Source organism: Amblyomma mixtum, chromosome 7 (assembly GCF_055824585.1).
Source record: "Amblyomma mixtum isolate Tamu chromosome 7, ASM5582458v1, whole genome shotgun sequence".
NCBI classification, from domain to species: Eukaryota; Metazoa; Arthropoda; class Arachnida; order Ixodida; family Ixodidae; genus Amblyomma; species Amblyomma mixtum.
Window position 1 is genome coordinate 8120983 of NC_143018.1, and position 17487 is coordinate 8138469.

At 46.4% G+C, this 17487-nt stretch overlaps 1 protein-coding gene across 1 annotated transcript; it reads right to left on the reverse strand.

Moving 5' to 3' along the window:
- Window positions 1-567: 567 nt before the first annotated feature.
- On the reverse strand, window positions 568-16871 carry Kap3 (kinesin associated protein 3). The gene is made up of 6 exons (XM_089551527.1): window positions 16107-16871; window positions 14456-14794; window positions 11495-11809; window positions 8661-9470; window positions 4810-5034; window positions 568-3185 (listed from the first exon to the last, which is right to left on the reverse strand). The coding sequence occupies exons 1-6, from the start codon at window positions 16416-16418 to the stop codon at window positions 3069-3071; spliced, it is 2118 nt and encodes a 705-aa protein (XP_089407653.1). The 5' UTR covers window positions 16419-16871; the 3' UTR covers window positions 568-3068.
- Window positions 16872-17487: the final 616 nt, after the last annotated feature.

Genomic DNA, 17487 nt, shown 5'->3' on the forward strand with positions numbered 1-17487 from the left:
TTTAATGAATCCCTTCATCCCTTCCCTCAAAGCAGAGTTCAGGTGTCCACCCCGAGAGATGTTACTGCACCTTTGCTTTCCTGATAACCAGTTTTTATCAAGCTTGAAGCAGCTTTAGACCACTGCACATTGAACATACCGAGTACTCTGCCATCGCTGCAAATACAAGTGGTGCCATCTACAAGCAGCACTGTTAACGGGCTTCTGCACCAGGAAATGTGATGCAGTGTAAACCCCATAGAAGGGCTCACTTTAGTCAGTTTTCAGCCAGCATCGCGTAGCACAAATCCTATTACCGCTTCAGAGTCCCTTTGCATGTACTGCACAGCTTGGCAGCCAGAATTAGTTGCTCATAGCACTTGCAGCCCATGGCATTATTTGTGTTGTCGTATAGATCTCTTCACTGTTCACACAGAAACGTCTAAACACGTTCTCTGGACTGTTGTGAATGTGTGCAGGATGCTCGCATGGCCACTTAACCCCTGCTTGCCGCATCTGCACACAGCAGTCCAGCAAGGAATGCGGCGGACTGCCGGCAGAGTTCTTTACAAAGGACTATGCCAGAAATGGTCAGCTGTTGCTGCTTTATTCTTATAAGAGATAAGATGAATGAGGCACTAGTTTCCTTGGTGAATTTCAACTCTGCGAGGCAACAATATCCGCTTAAGAATTAACAAAGTAATGAATTGATTATTGTATTCATATATGTTATGTAGCCGGTTGCAGTTTCAGTATATTCTTCCTTACAAGCTCATGCAAAGTCTAGAAGTTTGGGCAGTTGATCTCAAAAGTGCAGTAAGCCATTTACCACATTCAAGGAATAAAATGACTCTTTCTTGCGCATGGTGTACCCTGAAAAGGAACCTTTTTGTTCAAAGTTGCAGAAATGCATACGCTATCATGCAAGTGGTACACAGCAACCTGAAATTTGGGGTTTGCGAGTTGGGACACACCTCCCAAAATGTAAAAAAAAAGAAAAAACATCCCAACACACAGTGCTGATCCTGGCATTCTCCCTGCAGGAACATGCCTAATCCTGGAGTCAAACGAGCAGTGTGTGGAGAAAGGATGCATAGCCTCACAGTAAAGGCCCATCAGTTTTGATGCCTTGGCAAGGTTGCCAGATGACCACACCAGCAAGAAGCTTAGGAGTTTATTTCACTTTTCATTTTATTGTGAAGTAAATAAAGCTCTTGCAAAAATAGACAGGGACACCCAGCCAAGACCTGTACAGGGCAGGATCCGTGCAAACTGCTAGATTTACAGAAAAGAAAAAAAAACTGTCTTTTACAGATGTGAACATTAGATACCTGCAACCTGTTCACAACAACCAGCACCTTTCAGCACAGTGCTTGAGCTGAAGCTTACCACCACTTGAGTATCAAAACCAGTACAAAGCGAAGTTGGAAATGTGCGTGCTGGCATTGCAGAGTACACACGAGTGCCAAGCGTTGTGCTGTAGCTGCTTGAACGTGACAGGAGTGTACAAACGCACCATCCCGGCCAGAGTAGTGGGTGCCTGCGATACACGAGAAGTGTCCAGGCCATCGTTTGGGCCTCCCACCAGCATCTAGCTAGGGCACTCCATGCTTCCAATGCTCTGTTTAGCTAGTGCTAATTCTGCAAAGTGCTACACTTGATGAGCATGTGCAGTTCTGTGTATACTCTAAAACACAACTAGATCATACTGCACCACTCCAAGTAACTCCTGCAAATCATGCAAATCGACAGACCACTGCCATTAACCCTTTCCGAGGCAAAAATGTTGATTGCGCAGAAAGACACTGCACAAAGCAGAAGTTCAGTTGAAAGTTAGCGCATGTGTTGTTGTCTTCGTTGTGTCCTTGTCTCGAGCACTACAGTTTTTCATCATGAGCAACCAACTCGCCCAAACATCCACCCTGATCAGAAAAGCGGTCTCCTGTTCTGTATCTTGAATGAATTGCATGAAAAAGAAATTTCTTGCAGCACTATACTGTACTAAAAAATACAAAGCACACTTCCTTCAATTCAGAAGAATACTGTGCTCAGTGCAATCTCTGACATCAGTTGGCATTAGTGATTCGCTCTCTCACATAGGAAGGAAACTAGCTTCATGTTCAAGCTTGGCTGTTGCGAGAGGAGTAATACGACGCTTCAGGTTTCAAAGCTGTAGACATGATAGGCGCTGTAAACTGGAAGAAAGGATGAAATAAATAAGGCCGCTGAAAGCAGCTTAAGTGTTGCCATTGAACCTCGATACACAGGCACTTCTGTACTCTGCGCCACGATGCTACTACATTTGCTTGTGACTAATAAATTACAGATAATAGTTCTTAGCTTATACCTATTATGTTATAAGCACAATAACTTGCAGCTGATAACCAACGCTTTCTCCAAAAAGCTTGGCAAATGCCCTTGGTCGCACATATTCAGTGGCCTGTTTAATGAAGCAACTATAGTCCTCTATGTTTATTCTCAGCAGAGGGCTTAGAAGAGCAAGTAGGTATTAGAGCTATAACCCACCAAGTTGCTGAATTTTTCACAAAATATCCTTTTCCCACCAGATAGTAATGCTGGCAGCATTGCATGAATAATTTCTTCACCTTGGTCAAAATCACCCACTGCAAATTCATCGACAAAGAGGAAAGAACCCAAGAAATTTTGAATTCTTGTGTGTTTCTCTTGTTGCACCTGAAAAATGTGCGTTCCTTTTCTCTTTTGCAGCAACAGTTCCTAAGGGCAGGTTTCCTTGTCCTGTAGCGTCAGTTTAACATGACAGTCAAACAAGGACAAAAGGAGAGCGGCACCCTCTGTACACACCAGCGCAAACTAATGCTTGCATTGTTCACACCTCTGTGCACAGATGGCATCACTCCACAGCATGACGAATGGCGCAATCACCACCACAAACAACTGTCCCTGAATCTTGCATTATGTACTGAAAACTGAGAAAACAGTTTTTTCAACTCTTTTCAAAGCTCTTGCACACTGGCCCGGACAGACAGCTGTCAGCAGCATGAATGCTCTGCCTATTCTTGGACACATCGCAAGCTGCGACATCATAAGCAATGGCGGCCCACTAAAACTTAGGGGTCAGAGGTGGCGCTGCCGTTGGAAAGAAGATCAGAACGATCCAGGAACTGCTCGCAGGGTCCTTCTTCGTGCTCCTCCGGCATCTCTCCGGACTGCACTACTGCGAGCCACTGGGTGGAGAGAAGACAATGCGCATTCAAGCAGTAAGCATACATTAGTGATTTCCTAATGCGAGGGAAATAAGTAGTATTGCTGTCGACAAGAAACAATTTCTAGTTTTAAATGTCGCCTATTAAAACTTAATGACAAATTTATGTACACACAGACAAAAAGAATAAAGCTGGGAAAAAAAAAGGCAAGTCAGCTGCGCGAGATGAGCACTCATTATAAAAGTCATCGCAAAGCCCAAGTATGGAAAATGTATTTTTAAGGCCTTACTTGCTCCATTATGCAATAACATGTCTGTGTGTGTGCATGATAACAGTCGATGATACCCATAAAAAATGGCGTCCTCGTGCAGCCTGGCAGGTGGCGGTTAAATTAATGATTGGTCATGTGAGGTTGCTTGGGAAGAGCCACCTGGACTGCACAAATTCCACAGGTGGCAGCACCTGCCATCTCAGGACAGTGGCGCATTTCTTAAAAACTGCACCACTGCACCAGCAGTGGTATGAGAACTCCCAGGGGTCTATGAATGTAAAGTAGAGAAAGACAAATTCTGCATAAATAAGCATTAACCCAGTAGCTATCACGTCTTGCCCTTCAGGCAGGGTGTGGGCCGCGATACAGCGAATTACCAAATTAGCGTGCAGATCATAAGGGGTGGGTTGGGCAGCGGCTGCGTAGAGCCATGCAGAGGTAGAATTGCCAGCTGCGTAGCATCGGGTTACATCAAGGACGTAGCGCACGGCAATCACAAAGTGAGCTGCGCAGGCTTACGCCTCACATAAGCAGTCTTAAGTGTCTCTGTCGACTTTATTTCCGCTGCATGAGTTCATTTTCTGAGTCAACCCCTACCTGAAGAAAGTAGTAGTCTTTGTGCAGGAGGAATTTCATGTGGGTGATCAATGCCAAATACAAAGTGAAGTAAGAAGAACTGAAGTCACTCTGAGTACAAAGCCACTTTCATATAAGCTGACAATATCAACAATAAACAAGGTAAAAGGTTTGGCACAGTAAAAGGGCCAAAGCACGTATGTCTCTGCAGCACAACACACCTCGTGGAAGTGTGGTCCCAGTGAGTGCACTGTGGCAACCTAACATGAAGCTTAAATTTGCTCGGCTCAAGTTTCCAATATATCGCTTCGCAATGCCAGGAAATAAGTAACCGTAGACGCATACCAGTTAAATTTAATCACAGCCAAGTGCAAGACAGCCGGCTGCTCTTCTAGGATTGGCACAAACCACAAAAATCCCAGTGCACGAAGAGTGCAACATGATGTCGCATGAAAGGGTGATCTCCTCGCTCAACAGCACCAAAGCTACAGGCAAAGCTCCCATTGCAGCTGTCCTCAGAGGGCAGGCTTCTGATGATATTTTATCTATAATTCTTGTTAGTACCCGTTTCTTTCTCATACACTGTTTTGTTCAAATGGTGACAGAAATGTAAGATTATTGCATGTGCTAGTGACAGAGATTATGTGGTGAGGACAGTGGCTATGCTGGACACTTTGAAAGCGCAGCACCCAAGTCAGTGCCTGTCTGCATCTATCAATTAATATCAGCTGCCTGCCAATAACAACACTACCGAGTCTCAGTGAAAGCCCGCACAACCAGAAAGGCAGTGGGCCTTACCTGAGCATTGTGCCAGCAGAAACGTGCCTCCCGCAGACGGCGATCCCACTCTGGGTAGTGGTGGGCCAGCACGACCAGCGCATGGCCACAGACACGGCCCACCTCTGGATTTCGGTCATGCAGAAGGTCGAGCAGGTAGGCTGGCACTTCCTGCGCTCCCTGCACGAGTGACTGCTGCACGCTGGGCCCACCCCCGCTGACCAGGGCGTCAAACACGTACGCAACCTGCAAACGAGAAGGTAGAGCCCAACCCTGTTAAATACCGTACTTTCCGGTGTATAAGACGCGCCTTTTTTTCAAAAATCTTGCTGGTGCGTCCTATATAACGGTGCGTCTTATATGCGAATTTTTCGTTTTTTTTTTTTTTGCGAGTTCAGATATTACTCAGTTTCATGTACAAGCTTTCTCACCGAAAAAATATCACTACCACTGACACGGTTGTTACACGGTTAATAGTTCAATACAGGGACCGCCGTGTGCAACCTTTTTAGGTGAACTTTATCATGAAACGGCAGGGATGACGACTTCCGGGTTCATAAACATGCGGCCGTTTCGGAGGCCCCGAGCAAAAGTAATGTAAAATGCCAAAAAATGGTGACAATCACGCTTCTCGCCATTGTCAAGACAAGAGAAGCCGGCGTTTTTTTTATTCACCCTTTGCAACTTTGTTTGCTCCGTGTACATCATGGAGGGAAAAAAACTTTTTTTTTCCTCCATGGTGTTCGTAGTACGTACGTAGTGCGAAGAGAATGTTTCAGCCGCATTGCCTCCAGAAATGGGCGAACTTTTTGATAGCACATCCGAAGATTAAGACTTTGAAGGTTTTAAGTAAAAATAAAATGTTGTTATGGACATAAGGAGAGTTTTTTCGTTTTTTTTTCTTTCTTTGCTAAAACGTGGGCGGGTATGGCATGTGTGTTGCCTTTTTCGATCACTTAGCGTTACTTAATATTTTCTCACAGGTATGGTGAATTTCGCGATGGTCGTGCAAGCGTGTTTAATTAAGCCTCACTAGCCTAACTGGGTAAATTTGGGTGCGTCTTATGTACTAACTTTTTCAATGACAGCCTGCATATATGGCAGGTGTGTCTTATACAGCAGGAAATAAGGTACCTGTGATATAGTGCCCCACAATTACCTTATTCATTTCAAATATGTTACAGGTCCATAGGGCATTGCGGAATTTCCAATCAGACAGTGCGAAAGATGCATCTTTGACACATAACACCCAAGTGCACCAGCCTCACTAGCATGTGGCACTATAGCATACTATACTAGAGACTGGTGGTCCTAAACAATCTTAACAATATACGAAGAGAGTGTGCTGTTGCAAGACACTCATGTGTGGAGGTCAAATGGCACGAGAAAGGAGACTATTACTACCCTGCTCATATGCTCTTGGTTTCCTTTTGCTACAACATGCAAGACTGTAGAAACACAGCACGACAAGAATTCGGCACCTGGCAGTAGCGGGTCTGTCGACGAACAATCCTGATTCATACACCGCTTGGATGCAGGGACCACATCATTGTTCACTCCTTGACTTCATTAGATCAGGCGAACCCTTTTTTTCATTTATTTAAGCATCCTCGTCATCCATCATTAAATACCCTTTTATGTCCTGAGGCAATAAATATTGCTTACAAAAAAATTACAGCAGATTTGATCATGTGTAGGTAGGAGAAAAAATTATATGCATCAGAATCAAGAACTGAGCAACTCGGTATGCGCTCATTTTCCCTAAAAGAGTGACTAAGACACAAGCATAAAGATCCACACAAAAGCAGCACCTGTCTGCGTATCCTTTTCATTCTGGTGTTTTCATCATGCTATTTGGAAACGTGATGAAATAGTAAACTAAATAAATTTGATAAGCACATCTACAAGGTAAATAAGTGCCATCTACATCACAGGCACATTGCACTCATTGAACAAAAGCTCTCAACTCTGGAAATCTGTTTAAGTCTCGAGGTGCCATTTTTGGTGCAATGCTATCCACTGCAAATTCCTTTACCCTTTTTTAAGCGGATACTGAGGACTAATAGCAGATGGTCAGTATTGATAGACCACCACATTCTAACGACAAAGTTTCACTGAAAGTGGAGCTTGTACAAGATAGAAAAGGTCAAAAAATTAAATACATGGTGTTGCCATCCCCAGCCATTTTTTCAAGCAAACTGCAGTGTATTAAGATGTTTTTTTTCACCAAGCAGATCCCTGAGGCCAGGTTACTCAGCCATTCACTTCCAAGCAGTGATCACGGAGTCTCTTTCAGTCTTGATGTCACGAGTTTGAGTCGAGTGGTGGGAAGAAAATATTTTGTTCCTAAATACAATTTTTCCCAGCAATAAATTTGTCTTTTTCTGGAGAACAAACATCAACGAAGCCATACCTACAATAAATTTTTAAAGAAAAAAAAAGATGGCTGATCTGACATGGTTAGGCCAAACGCAAATTAGGTATGCTAGCACTTCAGTTCTCATTTCTTTTTCAGTTCAAGGCTCAGTTTTCAAGGTGAAGCCGGCTTCAGACAAAGGTCGGCGAAATGAAGGGTATGATGCGATAGTGTTAACGGGTTAATGCCTATATATGTGGAAATGGTAATTCCTTACTTTACATTCGCACATCCCTGACAGCCCTCATACCACTCCTTGTGCAGTGGTGCATGATTAAGCGATGCGCCACTGCCCTGTGAAGGCAGGTGCTCCCAGCGGTGGGCCTTGTGAGACCCAGGTTGCTCTTCCCGAGTGACCAATCATTAACTGAACTGCCACCTACCATGGCGGGCAGTTTGCTCACAGTCCGGTAGGCAATAACGTCACAAGGGCACGTGACCTAGGTGGCCAACCTACCACCAACCGCCACCATCATATACCACTGGCTACCACCCCTGGTTACCACTGGTCGTAACTGGTTACCTCTGGTCACATTTGGTTAAGCTTGGTTTCATTGAAAGATCAGGATTCAGACAAGCGAACAAACAATGGCTAAATGTGGGGAATGGCCACTATAAGTGCTGGCATACTAAAAGATCACAGGATGGCATTACGAGTCGGTGAACTGAATATTTTGAGCGTTAGGTGTGATATAACAGCAAAGAAAGAAGCCGTGTGTGGGCCCTGGGGATGCTTGTATCCATCCTCGTCCGGCAGTGGGTTTCCATACTAACAACCTCCACGCCCGAGCCATTAGGCAACTTGTCACCCTTTCAACCTCTCTCCGGAAAGTGGAGAGGGGACTCCCCTTTCTCTACTTTTCCACCCATCACCTCCCAACCTTTTCCACCTTCTCCCTTCCTCCTCTGCCCTGCTGCAGTGGCTCAGTGGTTAGAGCTGAGCTCAGCTACCGAGTCGGAGTACCCGAGTTCGAACCCGGCCGTGGTGGCCATGTTTCGATGGAGGCGAAACATAAAAGGCGCCCGTGTGCTATGCAATGTCAGTGCATGTTAAAGATCCCAGGTGGTTGAAATTGTTCCAGAAGGGCTGCACCTCTTTCTCTCTTTCTTCTTTCAATCCCACCTTCCTCCCTTACCTCACCCAATGAACTGAACCACTCAGATGTGAGACAATTACTGCACCATTCCCTTTCCTCAAAAACCAATTTTCCAATTTCTCTAATGTAGCTCTCTCCACTTTGCCACCTACCAACCGAAGCAGGCGGTGCTACGGACGTCAATGATGACGGGCCAGAACTGAGGAAAGAGCTAATAAGAGGTAATGCTCTAAAATTGGATGGAGTTGTCCTCAAGTGCCTTTAAACGACATTTCACATACAGCAAAAAAAATGTGCACAGAAGGCAATTAGAAACTTTGTGACAGCGGCACTGAACTGTTGACACCACAAACACTCGCCTGCAGCACCAGCTGATCATCTTCTTGCCTTGCCCTGAGCAGACCCGTCAAGTCGACAACCAGTCCCTGCTGCACGACGGCCTTGGCACAGGTCTCCCCACTGCGCGCCACCGTGGCCACGAGCTGAACAAGTGGCACCAGCAGCTCATCTGGACCCTCGGACAAACAGCTCCGAATCCATGGCAAAAGTCTGTCCAGCAGGGGCCCAAAGGGGCCCCCCTCCAGCTGTGCCAGGGTGGAAGCACACTCAACCGCAAAGTCACTCTCAACACCTGACGAGTGTTGCATGAGTGCGGAGCAGAGGGCCTCCGCACGAGATGACAGCGGGGCCCCACGGGCAGTGCCGCAGTGCTGCGCCACTGTCCGCACGAGGCGCAGGAAGAGGGCGTCTGCGTCGCGCAGTGCGCGCTCCAACAGCTTGTCGATAGCGCCGGAAAATAGCTGGGCATTACGCCGGTGGCTAGCCAAACTGATGGCAAGCGCCAGCGGTGCTGGCTGCGGATTCTGGCTTGACAGGAGGCACCGAACCAGCCATGGCATGCAGTCGGTGTAGGGGAACTGAGATTTGCACCGGTCGTCCAGGCTCAGGTGGTATAGGATGCAGAGCACGGGTGTCTCGTCAGCCGTGGGACGCCCTTCCTTGACGAGGTGCTGGACGAGCTTTGGAATCAGTCCTGCCGCGGACATGGCGGCACGATGGGCACGGTCAAAGGACAGGTTGAGCAGCAGACGCAGCACAGCGGAAGTCAGCGGCTCCCGGGACAGCAGTGGAGTGAGCCGGTCAATGGTTGGTAGCCGTGCCATTTCAGCCTGAAATGGCAGTAAGGTGCCCAAGTTACTTAAGCGCACCAAGAAAAGTGACTATGGCAGGTTTCAATGGTTTGTACAGCCATAGTCATAACGGCCTCCGAGAGTATCAGTGCTCGCTTCCAAAACATCAACACGTTTGCTTGAAAAGGTTTCATAAAGCAGTGGGCAGTTGTAAGCTCAGACACAACAATGCAGCAACTACTGCTGATGTAATCCTTTAGCAATAAATGCCAATAATGCACCCACAAGAAACCAGCAAATCCTGACATTGAAAATGCAGAGACAAGTGTGGCAACTCTATCTGTAATGAGTGATGGCTGTTAAAAAGAAAACATATCTAAGCTTTCTGAGTGGCTTTGGTGCTCAGCTGCTGGTAGCAGGGTTGTGAATTTGATCCTGGCCGTGGCGGCTATATTTTGATGAAGGCAAGACAAACACACATGTGCTGTGCACTGGCACTGCACTTTAAAGAACTCCCGGTGGTCTAAATTAACCCTGAGCCTTCCTTTACGGCATCCCTCTCAGCCCATTTATCTCTTAGGGGCATTAAACCCCATAATCTATAATTTTACACAACAGCAGTTCAGAGCAAAGCAAAACAATCTTGTGTGCAGTGACAATCTGCCATGCTCTTGGAACATGTGTAGTGACTTCTTTCAAACTGTATGGTTGTGATATGTCCAGCAGGTGTACCCACAAAGCCCCCAAATGTACAACAGCCCAGTGCCAACATTAGCTGAACGAAAAGGTGCAGCTATATTGTGGGGGGGGGGGGTTCTTCAGCACTCCCAGGGTAAGCTCTTGCCAGCTTACCCGACTCTCTGTTCTGTCCAAGATGGTTTCAGAAAGCACACAAGCTAAGCATGCCAAGGCAAGCTCTATCAATGTAGACTGCGATGTCCATGCAAGGCACTTGGGCATGCACCTCTAGTAGTTAAACAAACAGTCTCTCAAATCAACTATGCAATGTACAAGCCCTGCTGGGCTTGCCTGAAGTGCTTAAGTGGTGCACCTTTTCAATGTAAAATGTTGCATATGCCAATTTTACTCGTCCATTTCTCACCTGCTGCAGGCATTCAGAAATCATGTTGCTCAAGCGCAGTCATCATCGTCATCATCATCATCATCAGCCTGACTACACCCACTGCAGGGCAAAGGCCTCTCCCATGTCTCTCCCCCTGTCCTTTGCCAGTTGCCGCCACTGTATCCCCGCAAACTTCTTAATCTCATCCGCCCACCTAACTTTCTGCCGTCCCCTGCTACGTTTGCTTTCTCTTGGAATCCACTCCGTTACCCTTAAGGACCAGCGGTTATCTTGCCTTCGCATTACATGCCCTGCCCAAGCCCATTTCTTCCTCTTGATTTCAACTAAGATGTCATTAACCCGCGTTTGTTCCCTCACCCACTCCGCCCGCTTCCGATCTCTTAACGTTACACCAATCATTTTCCTTTCCATAGCTCGCTGCGTTACCTAGAACCAAGCGCAGTACCTAGAATCTAACAGCAGAAGCTGTCAGGATCTGTTTCCTTTGCTTGGAAGAAGAATACTCAAGTGAGCTCGACTAGCCTGACAAGGTTTCTCACTACAATTGCCTTTTTAAGGCGGCACTGTCAATGCCCATGCTAGGCACGTCAGTCAACAGTCCGAGTACAGAATAAATGCGAGATATCCCGACTCTAGCCTTGCAGAATACTGGGGTGATCACAACATGACCGCAATGTATCTAAATAAATGTATACAGATGTACAAAAAAGTGTGCCTTTGGACAAGCTTGTAACTGGGAGAATTTGTCAGATTTTGCTGTAGAGCTTCTGCCTCGTTATGATGGTCATATTCACCTTTTACACTCCAAAGATCACCTTTTAAACTGTGGTCACCTCAACTACTGTTTTGCTCTCATTTCATACTCTGGTCATCTTCCCACTGTCTTTCACACTCATTTTACACACAGGTAATCTTACACTCTGATAAAACGCGGTCATCTTTCACATTCTGAAAATGCTGCTGATACCAAAAAACACACCTGATTCTCGTAGTAGATGGAGAGCTTCTTGAGGAAGCAGACAGCAAGCAGGAGCAGATCAGTCTGCTCCCGCTCAAGGCACTCGACGAGCATGGGCACCAGTCCTCGGTTGACCATCTTTATCTCGCTGCGTGACTCCTCGGCCACATTGAGGAGCAGGTAGAGGCAGACACGCAACAGGTGGTCCTGCCGCCGTGTCAGCCCCACAAACTTGCGCCGGCTGCGCTCATCGTCCGGGGCTCGTGACAGCTCCTCTTTCCAGTGCGCGTGTCGCCGGAGTTCATACTCCACCAGGTCCAGACAGATGGAGCCCACCTGAAACAAGCAAGATGATGGTGCCAATCTTGCTCAGCACCACAAGAACTGCAAGAAATGCAGGTGCTACCCAGAGTTAAGGAAAGCTGCAGTCATTGGCAGGGTTGTGGTAAAACTTGAAAGAAAGATAGTGGAAGCTGCAGCCATTCAAAAAACCGTGCACAATTTATGCATAGGCGACCACGTGGTGACACCCTTGGTTAAACAGGCTCTCTTTCTGATAACCATGTCAAAAACATTTTTAAGATGTTTTCCTTCTCAACTTTTTTGTTCCTTTTTGTTTCCGAATGACCACCTTTTCAACGTAAAATGTTGCACATGCCAATTTTACTCGTCTATTTCTGTAATTGTAGTGACGGCCTGAGCAGGCGCGCACTTTTCAGCTTCATCAGCATGTAATTTTTTGTAATAAACAACTTTACAGCTGCTGGAAGCACTTATCCCGTCTGCTCTCTTCCTTGCACTGTGTCCAATGTCACCTTTCCCTTCCCTCAACATGCCTGACCAAGAGGACCACAACTCCACCCTCCTAAGCTTAGTATAGTATGTATGTGGTATGTGTAGGTATGTAGTATGTATGGGTATGCATGTAACACGTGTATGTATGTGGTATGTGGCGGTATGTTTAATGAGCTGGAGCTGCAAGCGGGCTTTGAAGGACCTGATAGACCGAAAGTGTGACTTCATGTGATGTCTGGCCCACAGGCCAGCACAGGTCCATGGCATGTCCAGGGCAGGTTCATGGAGGTCTTCCTTCAAAGGTGATACAATTTTTATTCTGAGTAAAAACAGATTCTATGACACTTTTTCGCTACTGAAGGTGCATTTATTGTGAGAAAAATGGAGTTAATATTATTTTCCTGCCACATGATTCAAACCCGTGACATCAAGATAGGAAACGATCAACCTGACGCACCGCAATTTGCCTGCAAAAGTGGCCAGAGGTGGTGACACCTGTATTTCTTTCTTTAAACCTTTCCTAGCTCATAGCAGCTTTGCTTTGAGAGGAAGTACCACTGAGTAATAGTCTATTGAAACCTGCCCAAATTCAATTTGTCCTCGGTGCCTCTTCAAGGGGCTTTCAGCGAAACTTCTTCGATTTTTGATGTATTTACACAATACTTTTTTAGCATATTAGAAATAATTTTAAAACTACTCTCACAAAATTTCATCGTTAAATCTTCACAATACTGTTTTATAACATATATTTTTCCTCTGAATTTTGCGAAATGGCTGCAGAGTTAAAAAAATGTGGCAGAAGGCTGCTTCGACATACACTGTGTTCCTGCTGACATGCTACAGGTCAAGACATGCTTAGAATTTTCTTTTTGAAGCACAAATTGTGGCTCTAAATTTCTGTGACGCAGTGTCCATTGACATATCTAGAGTGACAAGAAAATTTTAAGAAATTTAAAATTCATAGGTCTGAAAAGCAAAGCCCTCCTTATGGCACAAAACAAATGAGGTCAAAACAGATCCAAACAATCGTGAAGAAGACCGCTCCCCAATGTGAGTACCTATCCTGAAAACCTTTATGAAGAAAAACACCCATTGTTTTAGTGTTACCTCCAAACACAAAGCTGCTGCATTTCATGCAACAATTTTTTTTTTTTTTTGAGCACTTCCCGGTTGATTTCAGCCATGCAACTTCGGGACAGCACAAAAAACGAGGCATACAAGCAGACAAAACGATTCCCAAAAATTCAGTTTTTTAGCCATTTTTTTAGGATTTCAAAGCCATGTCCCCCTTAGAGGTGCACTGAAGAGAAATCTGAACTCCTATTTTTGCCACTGGAACTCGATCTACACGTTCCGAGCATTCTTAGAAACTTCGAATTATTGTCCTGTGTGGCAATTTCCCTAATTTAAATCAGACTGAACGTCCCAGCTCCCGTCTTTTTTTGAACTCACCGCTCACAGTAGGAGGAGTCAACTAACATGTGGAGTGCCTTTCAGGCAGTCGCGCGGCGCCTTCATTTTAGCTTTTACTTTGTTCTTTAGGTTTCCGGGAATGAATAGGTCTAGTCGGAGACTACATAGCTGCAAATTAGGCCCACAGAAATAAAAATATGCATCGACTCTTTGCTTTCGCCGACCACTACGTATCACTCTGCCGATGGCAGAGCGGCAAGCCACCACGGGACTGGTTGAAAGGTTGGTCGACTCCTCCCACCGTCTGCAGGAAATTCAAAAAAGAAGGCAGGAGCTGGATGTTTAATCGGATTTAAATTAGGGAAATCGGCCGCATAGGGCAATAATTCGAAGTTTCTAAGAACGCTCTGAACGTGTAGATCGAGTTCAAGTGGTAAAAATACAAGTTCAGATTCCTCTTCAGTGCACCTTTAAGCAACAGTGGTACTTCTGGTGTACTGGTGTACTGGGGTTTAACGTCCCAAAGCGACTCAGGCTATGAGAGACGCCGTGGCGGAGGGCTCCGGAAATTTCGATCACCTGGGGGTTCTTTAACGTGCACTGACATCGCACAGTACACGGGCCTCTAGAATTTCGCCTCCATCGAAATTCGGCCGCCGCGGTCGGGATTGAACCCACGTCTTTCGGGACAGTAGACGAGCGCCGTAACCACTGAGCCACCGCGGCGGGGCAGTGTGTTACCTCTGGCTCAGGGGCTAAGGGGGGGGGACACACCTTGTACTCGGCAATGACTGGGTGAAACTGTGAAAAGGTGGAGAGGCAGAAGAAGACGTAGGCCAGGTTGGTGGCCAGCTGGGTGTCCCTGCGGCCGTCCTCTCGTAGCACCCGTGCCAGTGCGCACAGCAGCGTGTCATTTGCCGCCAGTTCACCCAGGTTGTCCGGACTACGTGCCAACTGCAGGACCATCGCAGAGCCTCGCAACTTGTCCTCCCCTTCCTCATACAGCATGTCTATGTAGGACTCGAGGCACGCCATGCTGGCCATCGGCATCGCACGACCTCCCGACGGTGACAAGCCTCCATGCTGCGTGGATGACTGGATTCCAGTCTGAGGCTGCAATTGTGAAACCAATTGCAAGCTGAAGCACTCAAGAAAGTGACGTTTGGGTTGAATTGAGGAAATTTTGGGTATGGCATCAATCCTGGACTACAATCTTTCCAGTTGTTATTCACTGTATATCTGCAGGATGGCAGGAAATAACAAGCGCCGACCAATCGTTAGACACAAACAAAAACAAAAAGAGACCTTTCGGCTCCCCTACAGGAGCCTTGTTCAATAACAAGTGCTGACCAATCGTTAGACACAAACAAAAACAAAAATAGACCTTTCGGCTCCCCTACGGGAGCCTTGTTCAATAACAAGCGCGGACCAATCGTTAGACACAAACATAAACAAAAAGAGACGTTTCGGCTCCCCTACAGGAGCCTTGTTCAATAATAAGCGCTGACCAATCGTTAGGCACAAACAAAAACAAAAAGACGTTTTGGCCCCACTACGGGAGCCATGTTCACATCTTGAACAAGGCTCCCGTAGCGGAGCCGAAACGTCTCTTTTTGTTTTTGTTTGTGTCTAACGATTGGTCTGCGCTTGTTATTTCTCGCCATGAGTTTTCCCGACCAGACGTGTTTCCGTCGAACCTTGGATTTCATATCTACAGGATTTATAGCTTCAGAATCATTAGGATTAAGGGATTGTCCTGTAAAGCCTACTAAGATGTATGACCACAATCTAGTGGTCGGCACTAGATCTAGTAGTTCGTCTGGTCAAGCATCAGAGGTTGCAAAACCTTTTGTAGTCACTGATAAAATAAAGATGAAAAACAACGTTTCCTAACAATGAAAATACCAAAATTTTGGCCAGTGACTTTAAATATTATTTTCAACTGGAGAAAGTGTGCCTGTGCATAAAACCCTTTCTGATTGGCAGCAGGTGCACCGCAACTCTTATCTTACTGTGTGGATTAAAGAACCCACGAATTATGGTCTTTGCATCTAAGTATTGAAATATCACAGTTAATAATAAGCGTTTCCTTCGAAGAAGTGGAAACACCAAGAATGTCAGCCACACCTGAAGATACAGTGAGCAGCTAGAGGATACACTGGCATTTAGAAGGCCATTGCAGAACATGAGATCTTATGAGTTGCCAATTAATCATGCTTTTTCACAGCAGACACTGACAATGTGACAATTCTGTTAATAACGTGTTCCACCAGTTTCACTACTGCTTTCAAGCAGCACAGGTTTCGTTTGAACTTCACCAGCAGAAAGCTGAACGTGTAGTGCTGCGAAGCAAACAAATAAATACAACAAAAGTGTGTACACTGCAGGCGAGAGCACTCAGAAGCGCATATATAAGGGTCCGTACTCGGCTGCCGGTGTCTCGACGCTGCTGAAGGTACGAGAGCAGCCGTTCCACCTGGGCTGTCTGGGACTCGTGCAGAAGGTCGCACTTGGCGACTACCTCTCGCGCCAGCGCCGCTAAGTCAGTCGACGCGTTGAGGCTTTTGACACGGATGAGTTTCTGGCAGGCGCGGGTCTGCTCGATGGCGGGCCCGTCTCCGAGAACCACCGCCTCCACCTCGTACCGGACAACGAGAGCCTTTTCGGTCGGGTGCACGTCCAGCTCGCAGTTGCGGAAGTTCCTCTTGATGCACGGAGCCACGTCGTCGGGCTGCATCGCAGCGTGGACAGCAGCCTCTCCCCCCGGAGACGTGCCAGTTCCTATGGCTCAACCGAGGCGCCAGCGCCGCTACCAGAGCCCCCACCACCACCACGCAGAGCGGTGGGCCTTGCTGCCTTCGTGAGAAGTCAAGCTGTGACCTGTTTCGGGAGCCCGATTCGGGTAATTCCAGCCCAAACAATTTATCGATCTCGTGTCACCCGGCTGAACGCGTCTACGAGGCGGAGACGTCATTCCCGGACCGCTGTAGACGTCGCGCTGTTGTCTCTGGTAGAGAAGTGAAGGGGTGGCTAAGCGCTGTTGCTTCCTTCGTTGTTAGAGGAAAAAAACGCATATAAATGTCACATTTATCGTTCAGCGTGAAAGTCATGAAACATAGCACCCGCAGCGGAGCAGACGCACAGGCGCACGACCGTACGGCATGGAGGTAAAAAAATGCCGTACGGCTTAACTTGGCTTAACCCACTTGCTGTTCTAGAGCTAGTAGACGTATATATGTTGCTGTCTTCCCTGTTCGCTCTTACTCCCTTTTCATGTCACAAGCAGAACATTTACATAAACAGTTAAAAATAAGTACATAAAAAATAAATACTGTAGTTAAAAAGCAGATGCATTATGTTCAGGGAGTTTCTTGTATTAGCTTAGTAAAGCAAATATGCAGGGGAGAAACAAATATGCAAGGGGGAAGAAAAGAGGAAAGAAATCAGAACTAGTGGATACATACGTCTATTAGTAGCACAAACTTCGCATCTGCGCGCAGCAGACGACTCAGAGCTGGCAGATGCCAATTTCGTGCATTAGCGTTGCTTTCTTTTTAAGAGCGTTGAGAAGCAGGCATATAAATTAAACGTAGCAGTCGCTCGTCATATTGCCAATAATTTCAACGCGTTTTATTCTATTACTGGTACGTCTTTTGTACGAAGCAAAATTAAGGCTGCAAATACATTTTGTCAACGCACGATGTCATGTACAGGCTCCTGTTTCAGGCATTAAATTTATTTTTTTTCTATTTAACAGCGCGTACTAATAATCTTTATTGTTATTGGGACCATCCACTTGAAACCCG